We start from the raw sequence: 14,389 nt of genomic DNA on the forward strand, positions 1-14,389 counted from the left end.
AACCCCAATTGTCTCAAAAAAAAAGATTTCAAGAAAATGTCACAAGCAATGGATGTAACATTATACTGTCTATCATTTCAATAGATAACTACTTTGAAGGCTAAAACATCCATTTTGTTGTATAGGTTTGGGTATATTTGTTTAAACAAGCAAGCAAACATTAGTCCCACTGTTTCCTTTTTTGTAAGCAATTGGGGTTAACTTGCTCAAGATTACATGGCCAGTTATTTTTTGTGGGTGCTAAGTATCTGAGGCCGGAACCAATCCTGGGTCTCCCAACTCCAGTGCCGGCACTCTTACTCACTGTGCCACCTGGCCATCCTGGTCCCACTGTTTTTATAGAAACACCATGTAGAGCTGATATTGCAATCATTCAGTATATACCATTTATCTTTCTATGCCTCACATTTTCTTTCAGTTATTTAAAGCTCTCAAGACTCCTCTTAGTTTGTTCTCACATCGCCCATTCATTTTTGATACTTTAATTTATCAGTGTCTATTAAAGTCTTTGATTTTGCTATTCTTCTCTTTCTAAATGAGCCATTTTAGAATTATCTAACCTTATGACTTTCACTTTGGAAATGTCAATCCTTCAGGGGATCCAGTAAGAAGGATAAATCTTTTAACTTTGACATTACATGGGCCTTTGCCGCTCTTTAACAATGTGAAAACAGGTGCATTCATTTGTTCATTTAACCCGTTTTCCAAAAAATTAATTAAGTGTCTAAAAATACAAGGCTTGCAGGAAATGAATCAGGTTAGTCTCTATAAGGATTGATTGACTATATTTACTCAAACAACTGGTAACAGTCACTAGAACATAAGTCCTTAAAATCTACTTTTAACAGTCTTCATTAATCCAACATCCTTATTTTACAGATGAGGAAGTCAGTGTTTAACATCTTACCATGGTCTGCCTAAATTCAAGCTCTGCCACTTTCTAATTGTATGGCTTCAGGTAAGTTATTTTAATCTTTTTAGGCCTCAGTTTCCTCCTGTGTTAAATGAAAAGGTTGGACTAGATTTCTCTAAGATCCCTTCTAGCTTTAAAATTATAATCCTATAAATCCTAATGAACTGTTCTAATATTCACAGAATACTTTCAGAAAACACTACAGCCAATTTGGGATAATGTCTTTTTTCTATTTCTTTAGAATCAAAGTATTCTGTGAATCTTAATTATAGCATTTTTTCTTTTAAAAATAAATACCTTAATGCAGATCTAGATAAATCTAACCAAAAGATAAACAAGGAAGAAATTAATGATATGAATGGAACTTTAGAAAAATCAGGGATGACAGATCTCTGATGATTACTGAATGGGAATAGAAATAAATTTACATACCCTGAGCTATACATGGCACCTTTACAAAAATCCACACTATAGTGAGGCAAGACCTTTACAAAGCAGACACACTAAACAGATAATTTGCCAATCACAATGTAATAAATTATACTCAATAAAGGACCTTAAAGAAAGAATTAAAAAGTAGTTGGAAGTTAAATAAAATAATTTTAAAGTAGCTAGATGACAAAGTAGATAGAGCCTGAAGTAAGGGAGATCTGAGTTTAAATCTAGTCTCAGACAGTAATTATCTGTGTGACCCTAGGAAAATCACCTAATCTATTTCTGTCTCAGTTTCCTCAAATGTAAAATGGGGATAATAGTAGCACCTACTTCACAAGATTGTTGTAAGGAGTAAATGGGATAATATTTGTAAAATGCTTAGCACAGTTCCTGGCACATAGTAGACATTTAATAAATGTTTATTGGCTGACTAGTGTATCAAAGAATGCATTGTAGAAACAATAGACATTTTCATCAAGAAAATTATGATAATGAGATGACATATCAAAAACTTATGGGATGTAGTTCTTACAGGAAAATTTATATCTCTAAACACTTCTATCAAGAAAACAGAGAAAGAATGAATTAAGCAAGTAACTAAAAAAACTTGAATAATACAAAAATCAAAAAATCCCCAATTAATCAATAAAGTGGAAATTCAAAAGATTAAAGTTGAGATTAGTAAAGCAGAGAGTAAAAAGACCATTGAAGTGAACAAAATTAATAATAATATTGTGAACAAAAAGATTATTGAATTGATAAACAAAAGTAGGAACTGAGTTGGGGGGTGGTGGAATCTAATAAAACATAAAGTTAGCTTATCTGAATTTGAAAAGACAAAGAAAGGCCAAATTATTAGTATCAAAAAATAAAAGGAAAATGTCCAATGACTGAAGAAGAAATAAAGATTATCAAAAATTATTTGCCCTTGGGGAGGCTAGGTGGTGCAGTGAATAGAGCACTGGCCCTGGAGTCAGGAGGACCTGAGTTCAAATCCGGCCTCAGACACTTGAAACACTTACTAGCCATGTGACTTTGGACAAGTCACTTAACCCCAATTGCCCTCCAAAAAGTAAAAAAAAATTTTTTTAATAAAATAAAATTATTTGCCCAAGTATATGCTAATAAAACTGATAACTGATAGATGAATGAATACTTACAAAAACATAAAATATTCAAATTGACAAAAGAAATAGATTATTTAAATAACCAAATATTAAAAAAAAGAAATTGAAAAAGCTATAAATGTACTCCCAAAGAAAAAATTCTAGAACCAGATGCATTTATAAATGGATTCTATAAAACATTCAAAGAATAATTAATTCAATATTATATAAACTGTTTGCAATAATAAGAAAAGGAGGTGCCCTTCTAACCTTTATGATACAAATACAGCATTAATACCTAAATCAGGAATATGCAAGGCAGAGAAACAAAGCTACAGACTAATATTCCTAAAAGATACTGACTAAAAAAATTTTTAATAAAATATTGGCAGTTGGGTTACATCAATATATTTCAAATAGAATATACTACGACTGGGGGCAGCTAGGTGGCACAGTGAATCAAGTTACTTAACCCCAACTGCCCTTCAAAAGGCAAAAAAAAAAGAATATACTATGACCAGACTGGGTTTAAATCAGTAATTCAAGGGTGATTCAACTGAAGATGACAAATATAACAATGTAAATTTAATTTAATTTGCATTTAATAATGTAATTATTAAAAACTAGATCATTAAACAATAGATGTTCAAAAGGTTTTTGACAAAATCTAGCATCTATTTCTATTTTAAAATTTAGAAAGCATGGGAATAAATGGAGTTTTCATTAAAATAATAAATGCTATCTATCTAAATCCCAGAGCAAACATTATATGTAATGAAGAAAAGATAGAAACCTTTCCAATAAGATCAAGCCTAAAGCAAAGATGCTTATTTTCACCAATATTTTTTAACACAGTTCTAGAAATAATAGCTGTAGCAATAAAACAAAAAAGAGAAATTGAGAGAATAGGCATAGGCAAAGAGGAAACAATGCAAATGGCTTTGACTTACTTAGAAAATCCTAAAAAGTCGACCAAACATTAACTGAAATAATAACTTCAACAAAGTTGCAAGATGTAAAATAAATCCATTTAAATGATAAGGATTTTTGTATGTTGCCAACAAAATCCAATAGAAAAAGAAAGCAAAATTCCATTCAAAATAATTGTATAAGTTATAAAATATTTGGGAGTTTATCTATCAAGGCATACCTAGCACTTATATCAATCCAAGTAGAAAATATTCATTGAAGAAATAAAGACAGACTAAAATAATTGTATTAACATTCCTTGCTCATGGTAGGTTGCATAAGTATAATAAAATGACAATAGTATCCAAATTAAGTTCAGTGACATACCAATTGTTCAGTGACATACCAATCAAACTATCAAAAGAATATTTAGTAGAGCTAGTAAAAAAAAACAAAGAAATTCATGTGCAGGAACAAAAGGTTAAGAATCTCAGGGATAATAATGGAAAAAAGTAGGAAGAGAATCTCTTAGTACCAGATCTCAAACAGTATACAAAACAGTAATCATTAAAACAATTTGATAATGGTTAAAATATAGAAAAGTTGATCAGTGGAACAGATTAGATATACAATACAATTAAATATACAATAAATAAATCCAACAAATAATCCAAATAAATACAATTAGATATATAATAAATAAAAGCAAATGAACACAAAGCATTCAATATTATTCATGGTGTCACCAACAGTGAACTAGTATGCTCATTGACTGGCACACTATTCAAACAAATGTGTAATATTCAATAAGGCAAAAAGCATTTATTAAGCACCTACTCTATGCCAGCTATTATGCTAAGAGTTTTGCAAATACAATTTCATTTGATCTTCACAACAGTATCGGAAGGTAGGTGCTATTATTATCCCCATTTTATAGTTGAGAAAACCGAGGCAGACAGAGGTTAAATAATTTGCCCAGGGTCACACAACTAGTAAGTGTCTGAAGCTAAATTTGAACTCGTGTCTTCCTGTCTCTAGGTCCAGCACTCTTAACTATGAAACCACTTAGCAGCCTTTGTAGCTAAAGTCAAAGACCTTAATTACTGGGAGAAGGGCTCATAATTTGACAAAAATTGCTAAGAAAACTGAACACAGCCTGGTAAAAAATAAGGTTTAGACCAACTCTTCATGCCACATACAAAGTCAGCTTCAAGTATGTATATATATATATACACCTGCATATAAAAGCTTACTTACATCATAGAAGAATCAGAAAAGCAAGAAGAAATTAACTTCTAGATCTATGGATATGGGATGAGCTCACAACTAAACAAAGAGGATCACACAAGATAAAATGGACAATTTTGATTATATAAAATTAAAAGGAGTTCTGCGCAAATATATCTAATGTAGTTAAAATTAGGAAAGAAATTGGGAAAGGGGGGGAAAATATTTGCTGCAAGTTTTTTTTCTGATATATAAGGAGCTGATTATAAGACTTAGAGCCATTCTCCAATAGACATTGATCAAACGACATGTATGAACAGGCAGCTCTCAAAGAAAGAAATCGAGATATCAGTAACCATATGGAAAAAATGCTCCAAATCTCTGAAAATTAAAGAAATTGAAATTAAAGCAACTTTGAGGTTCCACCTCATATCCATAAGATTGGTAAATATGATAGAAGAGAAAAATGATAAATGTTGATAAGCTATGAGAAACAGTCACACTACTTAGATATTCTCAGTAATACAATGATACAAGACAATTTTGAAGAACTTATAATGAAAAAGGCTACTCACCTTCAGAAAATGAACTGATGGGATCTGAATGCAGATTGAAGCATACTTTCTGTTTTTACTTTCTTTGTTTTTCATATTTTAAAATTTTTTGGGGGGTCTGTGTTCTCTTTTGCAAAATGGCTGATATGGAACTATGTTTTGTATGACTGCACATGTATAATCTATATCAAATGCTTGCCTTAAGTAGGAGACAATGGAGGAAATTTAGAACTCAAGAATTATTAAAAACTAATGTTTATAAATATTGCTTTGGGGGCATGGTAAAAAAAAAATCAAGCATTTTGGAAGTATGCCCCCAAAGCAATTAAATTTTGCATACTTTTTAAACCAGTTAAGTCACTATCAGGCCTAAATTCCAAAGACATATTTTAAAAGAAGGAAAAGAACATATATATGCAAAAAAATGATTATGGTACCTTTTTCCATAGTGGCCAAAACTGAGAAAATGCCACCCTTCTCTTGGGAGAGAAATGGAGGATTACGGGGACAGAATGTCAGAAGTAATCATACTATTAATTGTTTTTGCTTAACTTTTTCTCTCTTACTATTTTCTCTGTTATTCCTACCATAGTCTTCCCCTCCCCATATTCTCCTTTCCAACTAAACCTCCCTGCTCTCTGTCTGTCAGACACACTCTGGGAGAGGAGTGCTGTGTCTTGCAATAACTGATGTAAGAGACAAAAGGCATCAATAAAATCTATTTATGTTTTACATGATTTCATGTGTATAATGGGTGGGGGAGGAGGGAGGGAGGGAGAGAATTGAGAACTGAAAATACAATTTTTTTAATTTAAATAAATTTTATTTTTAAATGAAACTGAACACTCTATGGTTATAATGACCAAACTTATCCCCAAAGAAATCTGAAAAATGCATCTTGCTCCTCTGTTACAGAGGTGAAGTATGGGATATTTCATATACTATCAGATTTGGTTGATGATGTTAGTTTTGCTGAATTTTTTTATTTTTTTTCCTATTTCTTTTTTGTTCTTCATTACAAGGGATGACTTACTGGGTAGGGCAGAAGAGAGGGATATATTCAGAAATAAAGGTGATGTAAAAACAAAAGATAGCAATAAAGTTGAAAGGTTTTAAAATAATTTTTTCAAAATAGTGATACTCTTTTTCATTTTATTTCACTCATGATTGCCTTGGGCCTGTTATTCCCTAAGGATAGCCTTGGGTCCATGTAGCCTCCTAATTATAGGGGTTGGAGCCATCTAAATGGGTGGTGTTACCTGGGATGCTCTCTCTGACCCTGCCAAATCGACCATGAAAAGTTTCCCCACTCGAACTTCCTCAGAAAGATCCTTCACCCGACTTCTTTGTTTCACAGTGACTTGCAGTACAGCATGGGAACGGGAAGAAGTCTTGTTTGCAGCTGTGGGTTCCTGAGTCCGCTGCTTGTTCCCTTTAATTAACAGCTGCATGATCTATAGGAAGGGACAGGCAGAGAAAAGAAGGATAAAAGTTTCTTCTGAGCAACTCTCCAGGCTGGGGACGGTACCAATACATATTGTTCCATAAGCATGGATTCCAATGAGCAGAGTTTCACAGAATCACAGATGTGATACTTTTTTAGAAGTCCCAAGCATCAATCAGTTCGCTCTATCGATGTTGTTGTTTGTCATTGTTTGTCCTTTGCTCTGTGACATCACCATGACTTACAAGTGAATTGTATTTAAGTGAGAAAGGGTTCTATGCAAGGTCACCAGCCTCACTTTCCTCTCTGGAGTCAGCTGGGTCCAGTGGCCAGATATACATCAGGACGACTGGAGATACCCACGTCCCCATCAATCAGCAAGCATCTATTAAATCCCTACAATGTATCAGGCACTGTGCCAAGCTATGCTCCCAGCAGTCCTGTGAAAGGTCATGATCGCTACTTAGTTCTGTCTCAGACCCCAGACTGGGAACTTGTGCTCATTAAGAAACCCATGCTAGTTGTCTCTGCTAAGGAAAGAGTACCCCCACCTAACTGACCGCTGATGCTTGACAGCACACACAGAACACTGAGATTCCATAATGGAACCTCACTTTCTCAAGGGCATGGCTAAGAAAACCTTATCCACAGTCACAGTGACTGAATCCCCTGCCCCACAGAAGATGAATACGATGGTCAAAAAAATAAGGAAAAGGATATGCCATCAAAAGCTAAAAGTAGTGCTTAGGTCTAGTTAGCTAGTGATGTGAGTCAATTGTTAAAATGTCAGTGTGTGCAGTTACACTTTGGAAATCAGCAAACACTACCAATCAGGATTTGATTGATTGTTTATATTAGTTTATATTATATTACATAGCTATTTTGTTATATTATAATATGTTAGGGGCGGCTAGGTGGCACAGTGAATAAAGCACCAGCCCTGGAGTCAGGAGGACCTCAATTCAAATCCAACCTCAGACACTTAACACAAAAACTAGCCATGTGACCTTGGGCAAGTCACTTAACCCCAATTGCCCTCCAAAAGCAAAAAAATATATGTTATAATATCTTGTTATATTATTTACATTTATATTGCATATTATTCATGTTATTGTTTAGACTTTAATCTTAAGAAATGATAGAGAAATTGTTAATAATGTAATTAAAAATTTAAAGTGCGTTCCTTTTTTTTTTTTTGAAAGTCAGGTGTTAAACATTTAACCTGCACTTCCCTAGATCAAACCATCTCTCTTTTTTCGGTCCACACCTGTGATGTCACTGGTAAAGGGAATTACCCTGATGAGAAAACTCCCTCTGCTAATGCACATTAGTAACTCTTTTACAAATCTTAGTCTTTCCTGGAGGCTCTAAAAAGTTTAGTGACTTGCCAAGGGTCACACAGTATGTATCAGACTGACCTTGAGGCCAGGTCTTTTTGATTCTGAAGTAAGAAGTGTCCCTATTCCCCAACAATATGCTTCTTCCATCTTAGAGTCATAGGTTTTTATAGTTTGAAAGGGATTGTAAATCCAACCCCCTCATTTTACAAGAGAAGGAATCTGAGGCTCAGTTAACTGACTTGTCAATTAACAGATGAAGTATATAGGTGGCACAGGGGATAGAGAGTGCTGGGCTCAAAGTTAGGATGACTTGACGAATCTGGCCTGAGGCACCCACCAGCTATGTATCACTGTATGCCTCAGTTTCCACATCTGTAAAATGAGGGGGTTGGATTAAGTGATTTTTAAGGTCCCTCTCAATGACAATCATATGAGATAACATTTGTAATGCACTTTGCAAACCTCAAGGTACTATATAAATGCTAGCTGTTATTTTTTATTATTATTGTCTTAAGTTCACTGAAGCAGAATGAAACTAGATCCCAAGGCACAGAATAATGGAATCTCAAAATTGGAAGAGAATTAGCAACCAAAATGCTGACACTTCTTAGGAAGAAAGCGTTAGGGAACAAAGAATGAATTATGAATTCCCTTCTTTTTACTGAGTAGTTAAAATGGTTATAATGTTTGATTCTTATCTCCAATTAAAAAGTATTCCTTTGGGCTAGTCACTGATCCCCTTCCCAGTCCCTTAAGTGATCCCTAAAATTTTGTCTTTGGCCTTCTCTCTCTAAACCATGGATTCTTTTTTTTTTTTTTGGAGGGGGGGGGAGGCCGAGCAATTAGGGTTAAGTGACTTACCCAAGGTCACATGGCTAGTAAGTGTTAAGTGTCTAAGGTCAAATTTGAACCCAGGTCCTCCTGACTTCAGGGCCAGTGCTCTATTCACTGCACCACCTACCCGTCCCTCATAAACCATGGGTTCTTAACTTTTTTTGTGCCATATATCAGAACCCTTTGACAATTTGGTGAAGCCTGTGAATGGATCCCTTTTCAGAACAGTGTTTTTAAATTCATAAAATAAAATACATAAGATTTAAAACAATTAGATTGAGATAGTTATAAAAAAATTTTTTTTTAAGACAAGCTTATGAAACCCATGCTAAGAATCACTTCTCTACAGAACCATGAGAGTATTGTACACAGTAACAGCAAAATTGTGTTGTGATCAGCTTTGATAGACTTGGCTCTTCTCAGCAATACAATGATCTAAGACAAGTTCAAAAGCCTCATGATGGAAAATGCTGTCCACACCCAGAGAAAGAACTATGGCGTCTGAATGCAGATCGAAGCAGGCTGTTTTCACTTTTGTTTTTTCTTTGTTCGTGGTTTTTCTGTTTTGTTCTGGCTCTTCTTTCACAACATGACTAATGTGGAAACATGTTTAACACAATTGCTCATGTTTAACCTATATCACATTGCTTTCCATCTTAGGGAGGGAAGAGGGAAGGAGGGAAGAAGAAAAATTTGGAACTCAAAATCTTATAAAAAATGCATGTTGGAAACTATCTTTCATGTAATCGGAAAAAAATTCAATTCTATTTTTAAAAAATCTCTGCTCTAAACTCTCTCCTTTGGCCAGTTCATTCACTTCCATCACTTCAACTATCATCATTACACAGGTGACTCCTAACTAGTCCTGACCCTCAGTGCTGAGCTCCAGAGCTCCATCTCCAACCACCTATAGGATTTTTTAAACTAAATGTACCACTGATACCTCACATGATACAAAACCAAGTTATCTTTCCCCTTAAATCTGTCTCTCTTTTTGCCTTCACAATTTTCTTCATTACAATGATTGGGTAGGAGCAACAAGGTGGTGCAGTGGTTAGAGCAGCAGGCTCAGAGTCAGAAAGATGTGAGTTCAAACCTTGGCCTCAGACACTAAGTAGCTGTGTGACCCTGAGCAAGTCACTTCACCTGTTCGCCTCAATTTCCTCATCTATAAAATGAGGTGGAGAAGGAAATGGCAAACTACTTTAGTATCTTGGCCAAGAAAACCCCAAATAGTGTCACGAAGCGTTGGACACAACTGAAAAACGATTAAACAACAACACCATTATTGTTATTACTATCATCTCGTTCCCCTCCCCGTACTCTCCCCGTACTTCAGCTAAACTGTCCCACTTTCTCTCTGCCAGACACATTCTGTACTTTCCCCCCTTCCTGACATTCTTCTTGTTATTTATTGCTTATGCCTAGAGTGTTCTCTCTCCCCTTCTTCTCTTGCTGGATTCCTGCCCATCCTTTAAAGAACAGCTCAAAGGCTAACTTCTCCAGGAGGTGGCAGGCGCGAGCATTCCCTCCATTCCATCATTATCACTGACCTCAGATAGAGTTTTATTTTGCAGCTGTCTGATACCTTTACCATGGGCATTATAGTTATATGCATTTAATTTTTATCCCCCACAGAACTCTTTATGAAGTTCCATAAGGATAGGGACCATATCCAATTTTGTATTTCCCCCAGGGCCTGGCACAATGTGCCCTGCATATATACAGAAGGCTCTTAAGAAATATTGTTGAATTGGATCTGCTAAATAAGCTACAAGAGCTAAAGGGCCGTCTTATGGATTTTATCTTGCATCTATTGATTCTGTTTCATTTACTCTGGGTACAAATAATAGCAGACACAAGTATTTGGTTTCTGGGGATGATATTAAGTGTCCCTCTGGGAGCTGCTACTGAAATTTACCTCTTGGGCATTTGTGGTGGAGACCTCAGTAATTCCTGCTATCTGGATGCTTCCCTTGGAATCTTCTCTCAGTTCCAGAAATTCTGAAGATGGATTCAGGAGATCACGGATTACTTCATTATAAATCTGTAAGCAGAAAAGAAAATCCAAGGTTGAAACATTCCTCATGGCAAAGAGGTCTAGAAAATACAGAGGACTTAAATATTCATCAAACCAAACCTAACAGAAAATCTACATTTCTCCAGGGCAGGAACTATGCTTATGTGTTAAAAGCTAACAATTAAATTTTTTTCAAGACCCACTGTGGTATAAATGCTACAGTCTTATCCCCAGTTTCCAGATGAGGAAACTGATATAACCCAGCCAGAGTCACAGAGCTATTAAGTGTCAGAGACAGGATTTGAAAGCAGGCCTTCCTGAAACCATGGTACAGGGCTCTATGGATTATACCATGTGGCCTGTCCATTGCTGATCAGTATTCTGACAAGAACAGTAGCCTTCCTATCAGATGATCAATCAACAAACTTTTATTAAGCATTTCTATGTATCAGACACTATGGTAGGTGCCAAAGATTCAAGTACCAAGAATGAAACAATCTTTACTCACAATGAATTTATATTCTAATGGGGGAGACAATATGCATATGTGTATATGTGTATATATGGTATTTAATGATAAGCCAAATTTTGAATACAAATACTGTTGAAATTATGTTTCTAAAGAATTCATTCTAGGGGCAGCTAGGTGGCACAGTGAATAGAGCACTGGCCCTGGAGTCAGGAGGACCTGAGTTCAAATCTGACCTCAGACACTTAACAAAAAAACTAGCTGTGTGACCTTGGGCAAGTCACTTAACCCCAATTGCCCTACCTTCCCCCCTCAAAAAAAAAAGAAGTCATTCTTTAAACAACATTCAAACATTCGTTTTTATTATATGATATATTGATTTTTGTGGTTGTTCAGTCATAACCTCATTTGGAGTTTTCTTGACCAAGATATTGAAGTTGTTTGCCACTTCCTTCTCCAGCTCATTTTACATATGAAGAAACTGAGGCAAACAGGATTAAGTGATTTGCCCAGGGTCACATAGTAAGTGTCTGAGGTAAGCCCAGTGCCCTATCCACTGCACCATCTACCTGCCCCATGACATATTGGTACTTCTAGGAAACAAATTAATATTCTGGTCTAAGAATGACCATGTCTTCTATTTTATAGTCACATGTGGTACAAAAGAAGAGAGGGGACATTATGCACAAGCAGGGAAATGACAACAGATGAAATGAGAAAGGCAAGGGCACTGAATAAAGGGCTTTCAATAATAAAAATAATGGCTTTTATTTCTATAGCACATTAAAGTTTGCAAAGCACTTTACATACATAATTGAATTTGGTCTTCATGAAAATCCTGTGAGACAAATGTTATTATCCCCATTTTCCAGATGAGAAAACTGGAACTGGGAGAGGTCTAGTGACTTGCCTAGAATCACACATCTAGTAAGTTCTTCCTGTTGCCAATCTTCTTCATTCCACTGTGCTGCCACTCAATGTGACTTTAAAGGAATTTGATGAAATTTCTAGGCCCAACACAAGGCTTCCCCTAAGGTCCATTCCTTTTCAAGCTCTGCTCATGACTCTCTGGCCTTTTTCCACCACTTCCCAGCAATTCTCTCGTCCCTGAGAGACACCTGCACCACCAACCATGCTGCCTTCTCACCATGGAAAATCCCTCCAGTACTGTGGCCTCTTGTTCTGACTGGTCAGTTCTTCCCTGACTCTCCATTTTAAAGACACACCCAGGTCTCCCAGATTCACTCCTACATTCTTCTCAGAGTTCCACTCTTGGATCTTGACTCTGCAGACATTTTTCGGCACCGTGCCCCTCCTCTCTTTTTATCTCTCCCATCTCCCAGCTTTTCAGCTTCCTTCTTCCCTATTAGAATGTAAGCTCCTGGGGCGGCCAGGTGGCTCAGCGAGTAAGAGTACCGGCTCCAGTGTTGGGACGACCTGGAGATGGAATCCCGGGCTCAGACACTCAGCACCACACCCAGAAATAACTGGCCGTGTAACCTTGAGCAAGTTACTTAACCCCGATTGCTTAAAAAAAAAAAAAAAAGAATGTAAGCTCCTTGAGGGCCAAGCCTTGTCTTTCTTTAAGACAACAACAACATCAACATTTGTATTTCACATACTAAACACTGTGCATGGCACTTAAAAAGCATTTAATAAATACTTCAACAAATATTTAAGTGCTTGTTATATAAAGGAACTGTACTAGGCACTTGAAAACATAAAGACAAAACAGTCCCTGCCCTCAAGAAGCTTATTACATTCTACTAGGGAAATATGACTTGTAGAAAAGTAAATAAATAGAAACTATTTCAAGAGGGAGAGAGTACCAACAAATGAGGGAATCAGGGAAGCCCTCCTGTAGAAGGAAGAAAATGAGGAGTGCTCAGAAGGAATCTAGTTTGTACCAGCTGGAGATAAAGGAGTGTACAGTACTCTAGATGATGGAAGTCCGCTTTTACAAAGCTAATGGTTTTATTTTAAATTCCTAAACATCCCATTTGCTTATTTCTCCAGTACCATTCCAATTCTTGATTCTGTGGGATCAAGAAACAATACAACTCAGGGCAGCGCTGTTAAACTGAAATAGAAATGATTGCCTGGACCAGAGGGCATATTCACTTACAAAACAACAAATTAACTTTATCTAATTTGTATTGCATTTTTCATTTATTTTGTTAAAAATATCCCACCAGTGGCAGCCAGGTAGCACAGCGAGTAAGAGCACCGACTCCAGTGTTGGGATGACCTGGAGATCAAATCCCAGGCTCAGATACTTAGCACCCACCCAGAAACACCTGGCCGTGTAACCCTGAGCAAGTTACTTAACCCCAATTGCTTTATTAAAAAAATATATATATATCCCACCAGTGGCAGGTAGGTGGCACAGTGGATAGTGACACAGGCCCTGGAATCAGAAAACCCTGAGTTCAAATCCAGTTTCAGACAATTACTAGCCGTGTGACCCTGAGCAAGTCACTCAACCCTGAATGCCTCCTAAAAACAAATGAAACAAAATAAATAAAAATGCCCCAACTATATTTTAATCTGGCTCAGGCTGACTCCCAAGTTTTGGTCCACACCTCTGCCCTAGAGCATCTTAAAAGTTGCCCTGGCATCCATTTCCAGCCATTTTCTAGAGTAGAGTCTAATAGGTTTTGTTTGGCTTGTCCTCAACTTCCTCAATATTTGGGGGGGGGGGAGAAACACACATCCCCATCCCCTCTTTGTCAATTTCTAATTTTTCAGGTGCGTTAATGACTACACTTAGTTCCAGAAGGAAACTCAGATGTTCTCATTTGCATCCTTACCTTTATTTATTAAAAAAAAACAACAACAACAACAGAAGCTTAAATAATCCCCTTTAGAAGCAAAATTCCAGGGTGGCTAGGTGGCAGAGTGAATAGAGCACTGGAGTCAGGAGGACCTGAGGTCAAATCCAGCCTCAGACACTTAACACAAAACGAGCTGTGTGACTTTGGGTAAGTCACTAAACCCCAATTGCCCTACCTTTTCCCCCTCCAAAAAAAGCAGGAGGAGGAGGTGAAGGAGAAGGAGGAGGAGGAGAAGGAGAAGAAGAAGAAGGAGAAGGAGAAGAAGAAGAAGAAGAAGAAGAAGAAGAAGAAGAAGAAGAAGAAG

At 36.5% G+C, this 14,389-nt stretch overlaps 1 protein-coding gene across 1 annotated transcript in view; it reads right to left on the reverse strand.

Moving 5' to 3' along the window:
* Positions 1-14,389, reverse strand: part of LOC138158678 (kinesin-like protein KIF19) — an 89,881-nt gene that overhangs the window by 53,057 nt on the left and 22,435 nt on the right. The window contains exons 6-7 of the mRNA XM_069084793.1: positions 10,684-10,809; positions 6,404-6,598 (exon numbers count right to left, since the gene is read on the reverse strand). Coding sequence (XP_068940894.1) covers positions 6,404-6,598; positions 10,684-10,809 — 321 coding nt within the window. The remainder of the gene's footprint in view (positions 1-6,403; positions 6,599-10,683; positions 10,810-14,389) is intronic.

The sequence above is a fragment of the Petaurus breviceps genome, unplaced genomic scaffold (genome assembly GCF_028583685.1).
Source record: "Petaurus breviceps papuanus isolate PSGF00001 unplaced genomic scaffold, PetGlider_PUasm1.0 175, whole genome shotgun sequence".
In the NCBI taxonomy this organism is placed as follows: Eukaryota; Metazoa; Chordata; class Mammalia; order Diprotodontia; family Petauridae; genus Petaurus; species Petaurus breviceps.